This window comes from Trichinella spiralis (genome assembly GCF_000181795.1).
Source record: "Trichinella spiralis strain ISS 195 chromosome Unknown Scfld4, whole genome shotgun sequence".
NCBI classification, from domain to species: Eukaryota; Metazoa; Nematoda; class Enoplea; order Trichinellida; family Trichinellidae; genus Trichinella; species Trichinella spiralis.
Window position 1 is genome coordinate 11,150,007 of NW_003526943.1, and position 8,645 is coordinate 11,158,651.

Here is an 8,645-nt window from a genome sequence, read left to right on the forward strand (position 1 = left end):
ATTTTGATCTCCACTCTTTTACAATAAAATAGAGTTGAGCGCAAAATGACTCGTTGAACATTTATTTCCTTGAAAGCATTCTTATTTATTTACTTATTTGTTTTTTACTAACCTTGCAATAATTTGATGATAATTTTGGTATTTTTATAGAGGTTCTAAATATAACTTATTGGGTCATTTTTGGATTCCTGAATATTTTTAGTTTCACTGCACTGAATTTAAACATTCTCACCATTTACAAATCTGAAAATATATAAATAAAAAAGCATGAAACAGGAAAATGCTTTTCAATTAAACATAAAAGACAAAAATTTTCGATGTAAATAATAAAAAGAAATCACCAATTCAAATCAAAGTCATTTATTGGAACTGAAATGGTGATTTGATAAAATGGAAATTTAAATTTAATGCTCAAGATTGAGACATTTTTTGTCGATTCAAATGTGGGTTAATAATTGAAAGTAGAAAAGAAACTGACTCTGACTAGACATACAAGAAAAACTCCAACTTAAATACTCGAAACAAAAAGCACTTAGAAAGTGAAATACAAAAGACAAAAATAGTACTGCTAGCACGTGCATTTGATAATGTTTTCCAGAGGGAAATATACCTTTTCCAGTCTGCGCGTTGGAAACTTTCAAGTCGAAATCTGCAGTGCGGATTCCTTCCTTTTCCAAAATTAAACGCTTCAAATTTGTGAGCGTAACACTGAGACCCTCGAACGAGACTGTCTTGTAGTCCAATGAGCTCTTGAATTTGTAATGTATGCATGACATTACTGGAACTACAAGAAACAAAAACACAAACGCTGCTTCTACAACCAACTCACGTAAACAACAAAACAACAAAGCAGTACATTACTGTAATAATAGAACGATAGGTATTATCGGCATACTGTAAAAAAATTAATTAATTTTAAATATTCAGTGTTCAAAATTAAAATAAATTTGAATTTATTTCATTAATTTTTGTTAAAAATGTCTTTATTATGTAAAAATTAAAGAAAATTTGAATTTTGAAAGAAATTTTGTTTGAACAAAGAAATGACTTTTGTTGAAAACAAAGGTTACGGTAATAAAATGGAGTGCAAGTTTGCTTAGTAAAATTTTGAAAAATATAAAATTAAAAATTAAAATAAAAAAGAGAAATAGAAACAGAAGGATAGAATTAAAATTTTCAACTAACATACGATTAAATGAGGCAATGACTTTGGCAGTTGGTTGAATAAGCAAGAAAAAATGAGCAGAGAAAATTAAAAAGTATAAAAATAATAAATTAATAGCAAATGTTTGCTTCCTCAGCTATACATAATTACTAGAGTCAATATGTAATTTTCAGACGTTTGTATTTTTCTACTGGATAACTGAAAAATTATCATTTCTATATGTAACGAGCCGCACTCTCGGGCGGGTTTTTTTCCAGGTTCGCGCTTTCCCGGTAACATTATCGAAATCAAAATACAAGTAAACAACACAGCATTTATTAGCTGTCACCGACTTGTCACAGTAAGATTACAACAACAATAATACACAAACCAACCAACGCACTACCGTAATCTTCCTTTTCCCTTCAAGTATACATCCGCGTACGGTAGCTTTATTCTTCTTCCACTTCCTTGTCTGGATAAGCGCAGTTGTTCGCTCAGTCCGTGTCCGCTATATAACTTCCGTACCACCCTAGCTAACGCAACTTAGCTTCTTCCCAAACATTATCCGGCCGGGTGTGGCACCAGTGGTGTGGTGGACGGAAGGCCGGTAGGCCAGAAGCATCCGGTCGAGATGGTCATCCCAGTCCTCCGACTGGCCAACGGATACATTTGAAAGCATGTACAGTTACGGTCGAAAGTGGCGCGTAGCCCACACGATGGCTAGCATCTCCCGCTGCGTGGAACAGTACTTCTGCTCCGGTTGCGACAATGAGCGACTCGCATACGCTATCACCGCCGGAAGACTTTTATCGTTCAGATGCGAAAGGACATCACCGAGAGCATCCTCACTCGCGTCAACGTCTAACAGAACAGTCCGTCGAAATAGTTCAGCCAGCAGCAGTAGTAGAAGAAGATGGGGCTGTGGAGGAAAGTGGTGGCCAAGAGAAGTCGGTGGCCCGTGAAAGTTGAGCTTTGAGCGAAGAGCCTCAAGAAAAAGGGAAGAAAAATACTGAGTGGTGAAAAGAAAAGCTGCTAAAAGCAGTAGTGCTACTATTACTTCTGGTGGTGGCAAGGGTAAAGCGGCGGCGGCAGTTTCCAGTAAGCCTATGCAGACGATTGCTGTTGACAAGAGTTCACGTGGCAGGAAGGTTGTTACTGACGTTGTCGACGTCGCTGGTGGGCGACAGAGTTGGTCGAGCGCCATCGAAGCGTAAAGCGCTCAGATCCATGAGCGAAGATGGTTCTGGTGAGGGCGGCGACCCGAGGAAGCGTTGCTCAGTTATGGTCGGTATGTCCGGGGCCCAAGCGACATTGGCGTTCGCTTTGGCGTCCGCATTGGAAGATTTATCCAACGGTGCCCAGAAGCGAAAGCACACCAGCTCCGAGATGTTCATTGAAGGAGAGGAAGTCAGAATCGTCGTCGGCTACAGTGGGCAACATCCTGGCCGCCGGTCAGTTGAGCAGCATTCCGACTGACAAGGCTGCGATGGAAAAACCAAATTCTGAATCAGTGGCTCAAGTCGACCAGTGGAAGTCGGTTGCTGAAGATTAACAACAGCAATTGTTCAGTGCTTCTAGCGAAGTTTCCACCAATGCAAAGGAGGATTCAGGAGCTCATGGAGCTGCAAAAACGAACGTTGAAACGGAAAATGGTGCCGAGATGGATGTCGATGAGAAGGTGGTTGAGAAAAAGAATCGTCACCGATTTGTCACAGTGCGATTCCAACACTACCATCATCATCAACAACAGCAACAAACTCTAACCAACACACCACCGTAATTCTCGTTTTCCCTTCAAGTATACATCCGCGTACGGTAGCTTCATTCTTCTTCCACTTCGTTGTCTGGACAAACGCAGTTGTTCCCTCAGTCCATGTCCGCTATATAACTTCCGTACCACCCTAGCTAACGCATCTTAGCTTCTTCCCATACATTATCCGGCAGGGTGTGGCACCAGTGGTGTGGTGGACAGAAGGCCGGTAGGTCAGAAGCACCCGGTCGAGATGGTCATCCCAGTCCTCCGACTGGCCAACGGATACATTTGAAAGCATGTACAGTTACGGTCGAAAGTGGCGCGTAGCCCACACGATAGCTAGCATCTCCCGCCGCGTGGAACAGTACTTCTGCTCCGGTTGCGACAATGAGCGACTCGCATACGCTATCACCGCCGGAAGACTTTTATCGTTCAGATGCGAAAGGACATCACCGAGAGCATCCTCACTCGCGTCAACGTCTAACAGAACAGTCCGTCGAAATAGTTCAGCCAGCAGCAGTAGTAGAAGAAGATGGGGCTGTGGAGGAAAGTGGTGGCCAAGAGAAGTCGGTGGCCCGTGAAAGTTGAGCTTTGAGCGAAGAGCCTCAAGAAAAAGGGAAGAAAAATACTGAGTGGTGAAAAGAAAAGCTGCTAAAAGCAGTAGTGCTACTATTACTTCTGGTGGTGGCAAGGGTAAAGCGGCGGCGGCAGTTTCCAGTAAGCCTATGCAGACGACTGCTGTTGACAAGAGTTCACGTGGCAGGAAGGTTGTTACTGACGTTGTCGACGTCGCTGATGGGCGACAGAGTTGGTCGAGCGCCATCGAAGCGTAAAGCGCTCAGATCCATGAGCGAAGATGGTTCTGGTGAGGGCGGCGACCCGAGGAAGCGTTGCTCAGTTATGGTCGGTATGTCCGGGGCCCAAGCGACATTGGCGTTCGCTTTGGCGTCCGCATTGGAAGATTTATCCAACGGTGCCCAGAAGCGAAAGCACACCAGCTCCGAGATGTTCATTGAAGGAGAGGAAGTCAGAATCGTCGTCGGCTACAGTGGGCAACATCCTGGCCGCCGGTCAGTTGAGCAGCATTCCGACTGACAAGGCTGCGATGGAAAAACCAAATTCTGAATCAGTGGCTCAAGTCGACCAGTGGAAGTCGGTTGCTGAAGATTAACAACAGCAATTGTTCAGTGCTTCTAGCGAAGTTTCCACCGATGCAAAGGAGGATTCAGGAGCTCATGGAGCTGCGAAAACGAACGTTGAAACGGAAAATGGTGCCGAGATGGATGTCGATGAGAAGGTGGTTGAGAAAAAGAATCGTCACCGATTTGTCACAGTGCGATTCCAACACTACCATCATCATCAACAACAGCAACAAACTCTAACCAACACACTACCGTAATTCTCCTTTTCCCTTCAAGTATACATCCGCATACGGTAGCTTCATTCTCTTCCACTTCGTTGTCTGTAGAAGTACAGTTGTTCGCTCAGTCCGTGCCCGCTACATATTGTTTGTTATTTGCTTTATTTTTATCTATCGTATTGTTTTGAAAATTTAATTTTCTTAATGTACTGTGACGGCAAACTGAAAAAGACGATTATTTATTTTGTGTCGAATAATATAATAAAAATGGACTACAGCAAGAAAGACCACAGTTCATGATTGATTGTAAATGACAAAGAATCAAATAATCGGCGAAATTAATTTCAATTAAAATTAAATTTTCAACATTTCATAATAATTATTCCTTCCATCTGTATCAGACGAGTCTCTGGGCGAAGACTAGTAAATTATGAGTGATGAGTTGTCGGATTATTTATTCCATTAAATTGAATGAATGAATTTGGAATATTCAAACAAACACAATATTCACTCGAAAAGCAGATTAGTTTTTATTGGTTATTAAAAGTGCAATTTTGATAAAAGTAGTCAGTCGTTTGACGACGACGTCAACGCATGTCTAAAATCAAAAACCAACATACGCTGCTAAAAATGAATAAACAAAAACGAAAAATTGTAGATTGTATTGTAAAAAAAAGCTGCAATTGAGGAATATTTTTGCTTTTGTTCAGTTGTCAAGGTAAAAAGAAAAAAGAAAAAGAAGAAGCAAGCTTCAAGCGAGCTGCAGCACTGCAGTGGTAGGGGACGGATGTGAAAGTATGAAAAGAGAAGAGACCACCGATTCAACATATCTTTCTGATCATATCTATCAGAAAATGAACATTAAGTTCAGGTTAGGCTAGGATATGCTAGCCAAGCACCCATTTTGAAAATTATTAAAGCCAAAAAAGTATTATTTTTAAAAAATTATAATAGCTAATTTTTTTGTCGTTGGACAATTTGCACACATTCGCCAGTGGTGTCATAGACAGAAAGAGAGAGAGACAGAGATAGAGAGAGAGGGGCGGGGGTGAAAGAATAACAGTAAAAAATTATGTATCAACAAAAAATCAGAGATACATAATAAAGTTAAAGCGTGTAAGCAACAACTAGAAAATACAACAACAACAACAACAACAAAGAACAATTAAGATGGTGATAAACAGAAATCAATTTAACAAACGAAAATAAATTAACAATTAAATAATGAATGAATATGAAAAAAAAGATTATTTATTTACAAAGAAAGAAGATGCAACTTCAAATCACTGCAGTGCCCCCAGCTAGTTATCCAGTCTAGCTTTGCTGCTGGTGGATGTGACCGTCACAAGTGATGCTAGCCTGATGATGCTGTTGTTGTTGTTGTTGTTGCTGATGATGATGACCATCATCACCATCCTCGGATGATGCTGCCCCGGCGGCAGCGTCGGCTAGCAGCAAGCTTGGCGGTTTCTGCTTGCGGCTCTTCAACAAGTACACATCCATGCCGCCGTCGACGCCTTTCACCGAAATGTGGTCGCGGAATTCGAATTCGTAAACGGTGTCCAAGCGTTCTTTAGCCTGACGGCTGACTTGGATCCGACCGACCACGCCGGTCGAATACATCCGGCTGCCGATGTTGACCGTATCGCCCCAGATGTCGTAGTAGAGCTTGGTGGTGCCGATCACGCCGGCAGTGACCGGGCCGATGTTGAAGCCGATCTTCATCCTGAATTCGAAGCTCAGCAGATCTTTGTTGAAATTGTCCAACGTCTCTTGCAACGCCAACGCGAACTCCATCAACTCGTACAAATGACTGTACGGATGCATGCTGAGGCGCCGGCGGGCGGGGTTCAGGCCAGAGGCGGCCATATAAGTCGGACCGATCGTTTTGATCTTTTCGACTTGAGTGAATTCAGGCCTGTCGAGCAGTTCGTCGAAATCGCTGACCAGCTCGTTCAAGACGCGCAAAAATTCCCTGCCCCCCTCGTATGTCTCTTCGTACATGTCGTTCCAGTTGACCACGCTGGCGAACAGTACCGCCACCATGGCGTGATTTTCCGAATATTTCGACGTTCTGGCCAGATGTTCGACCACGTGGTGCGGAATGATGTTGCTCAACAGCCAGTCGGCTTGGTCTTTCATCTCTTTCATGCGACGTATCGTCTCGCAGGCTTGCAAGTCGCCGTAGAAGCTCATTCTGAAGCTCGCCTCGAACTGATAATTCAAATAGATCACCAACAAGCAGGCCAACAGCACGACCATGTAAATTTCATTTCTACAACAACTGTACTGTTGGTGGTCTGACTGGACGAACAGCTTTTCCTTTTCATGTTCATGTTCCAGTTGTTGTTGTTGTTGTTGCTGATGATGATGATGCTGCTGCTGCACATCGTGCTGCTGGTGGTGGTGGTCTGGGATCAGTGGAACAACGCCGCCGCCGCCGCCACCGTCGTCCGGACCATTCACCGTGGCGTTGTAAAATACAACCGTACTATTGACGAGACCAACCGCAGCCGTGTGCGACGGCTGGCAATTGGAAGCGCACAAGTGGACCATGGTCACCAGACCGATGCCGATCAAACAGCAGAACAGGGATTTGGGCCAGCTACGAATTTGACTGTAGTTGACGTGGCCGAACATGACCATCAGCACCAGCAGGCAGAACAACAGCAGCAGACTTTCGGACTGCCAGTAGCGCGGCTGGGCGAAGCTGAAGCCGGCGGCCGGGCAGTGGACGCTGGCCAGCAGAGCGCCCAGTGGCAAATTGATCATGGTCAAACTGAGCGCGTGTTTGGGCCACCAGCGGACCCAGATCGACGGCAGCGTGGCTCGGCTGAGCACGCAGCGCAGCGTCCAAGCGGCCAACGCGAGCACAAACGAGCCGGACAGCGTCGCGTAGGTGACAAAAGCCGCGTTGTACCACCACTGGTCGTTGACCGCCAGCATGCAAATCAACAGCAACGTCCAAAACACAATCGTCGACACCACCAAGTCCATGACAACGCTGAATTTGGGCGGGTCGACGCGCCAGTCGTCCAAACGGGCGACTTTGACGGCCAAGGGGTCGGTGGCAGCAGCGGTGGCGGCTGTTGTGACGGGTTCTTGGTGTTCGGGGTTGTCGGTTTGGGCTTCTTGTTCGCCGACCGACCGCCGGGCGCCGAGCTCGAAGTGAGCTCTGTACTGCTGTTCCACGGCCGGGTCGATGAAATTCAACGTGCGCGTCAGCGCCTTGCGGCGGACCAGGTAGTCGCCGCGAGCCAGACTGGAGCCGCGGATCGCGTCCGCGAGCCTGTGGTCAAAGTCCACGTGGTCGGCTTCGAAGCGCGAGATGCTGGCCGTGTGCGTCGAAAGTACGTGGTCGATGCTGCTTTCGACGCCGTCGACGCCGGATACGAATTCCGCATTGCGGTCCGAGTCGAAAGTGACCACGCGGCTCGACCGCCTCGGTTCCGGCTCGGTATTTTCCGACAATTTCTCCAACGGCACCTGCTCGCCGCCAGTGGTCACCGAGGCGGTCTTGGACGGCTCGACCAGCGACGCCGACGCCCACTTGGTGCGTTGGTTCAAAGCGACCTGAGAAGCAAGCAAACAAACAAACACAAATTATCACACGATGTGGTGGTTTCGCTTTCACCTTTACTCTCCCTCTCACTTACCCCTGGAGGAAAGATGGAATCACTTTTGCAGCGTTCGGATGAACTCAAATTCGATACCGACAACGTTTTGTTCAAACACTAAATATAGAAGAGAAAAAAGTGAATATTTCAATGGAAACAACAAAACAAAACAAAAAACAACATCTACTTTTTTAGAATTAACAGCCGCATCTGAAATTGCCATGTCCGAACTGTCAATGTGTCGCAATTCAGACGAACGCAAACGATCTGTACAATAAAATAAACATAATAAAATATGAAAATCGATGCAATGAAATATGCTGTATCGTATATACCGTGAATATGAGTGTTAGAAATGGAAGACGGTGGCGGTGGAGACGGTACGTCCTGGCTAGCAGGGGCATCAGCAGCTGGCGGCGGCGGCGGCGGCGGCGGCTCCTGATCGACATTGTTGACAATAAAGTAAGTTTTAATTCCTGCATCGAAAGACAAATAATTAAAATTTCGTCAGTAGAAACGAGCATATATGCACAGAAGAAACCTTTGTAGTCGGGCGCCGGCTCGAGCGTGTACTGGTCATCGAGAAAGGCAGCGGTCGCTTCGGATACGTGCACTCGGCCAGACATGCCGGTCGATTCCATGGCGTTGGCCAAATCGACGTCGTTGGAAAAGACGTCTAACTTGAAACGCCGGCGGCCGACGATGCCGCACAGCACCGTTACCGGAGTGTATACCGACCGCATGTTCATCCTCCTGGTTGGCGGTCGA

General features: G+C 45.7%; 5 protein-coding genes across 5 annotated transcripts; 2 read left to right on the forward strand and 3 right to left on the reverse strand.

Annotated features, from left to right (window-relative positions):
* Nucleotides 1-112: 112 nt before the first annotated feature.
* On the reverse strand, nt 113-1,826 carry Tsp_06471a (conserved hypothetical protein; the record flags this gene model as incomplete). Its single annotated transcript, XM_003378491.1, has 7 exons — nt 1,686-1,826; nt 1,536-1,655; nt 1,316-1,363; nt 830-894; nt 611-778; nt 225-243; nt 113-155 (listed from the first exon to the last, which is right to left on the reverse strand). Coding segments are annotated over exons 1-7 (604 nt in total), but the record flags the coding sequence as incomplete, so codon positions are not given.
* An 89-nt stretch (nt 1,827-1,915) lies between these two features.
* Tsp_06470 (conserved hypothetical protein) lies at nt 1,916-2,361 on the forward strand. Its single transcript, XM_003378492.1, has 2 exons — nt 1,916-2,105; nt 2,162-2,361. The coding sequence occupies exons 1-2, from the start codon at nt 1,916-1,918 to the stop codon at nt 2,359-2,361; spliced, it is 390 nt and encodes a 129-aa protein (XP_003378540.1).
* A 210-nt stretch (nt 2,362-2,571) lies between these two features.
* Tsp_06469 (conserved hypothetical protein) lies at nt 2,572-3,198 on the reverse strand. Its single transcript, XM_003378493.1, has 3 exons — nt 3,058-3,198; nt 2,875-3,027; nt 2,572-2,688 (listed from the first exon to the last, which is right to left on the reverse strand). The coding sequence occupies exons 1-3, from the start codon at nt 3,196-3,198 to the stop codon at nt 2,572-2,574; spliced, it is 411 nt and encodes a 136-aa protein (XP_003378541.1).
* An 89-nt stretch (nt 3,199-3,287) lies between these two features.
* Nucleotides 3,288-4,299, forward strand: Tsp_06468 (conserved hypothetical protein). The gene is made up of 3 exons (XM_003378494.1): nt 3,288-3,483; nt 3,619-3,970; nt 4,089-4,299. The coding sequence occupies exons 1-3, from the start codon at nt 3,288-3,290 to the stop codon at nt 4,297-4,299; spliced, it is 759 nt and encodes a 252-aa protein (XP_003378542.1).
* Nucleotides 4,300-4,864: 565 nt separating this feature from the next.
* Nucleotides 4,865-8,281, reverse strand: Tsp_06467 (putative adenylate and Guanylate cyclase catalytic domain protein). Its single transcript, XM_003378495.1, has 5 exons — nt 8,213-8,281; nt 7,917-7,994; nt 6,727-7,833; nt 5,673-6,474; nt 4,865-4,884 (listed from the first exon to the last, which is right to left on the reverse strand). Exons 1-5 carry the CDS (start codon nt 8,279-8,281, stop codon nt 4,865-4,867), a joined length of 2,076 nt encoding a protein of 691 aa, XP_003378543.1.
* Nucleotides 8,282-8,645: the final 364 nt, after the last annotated feature.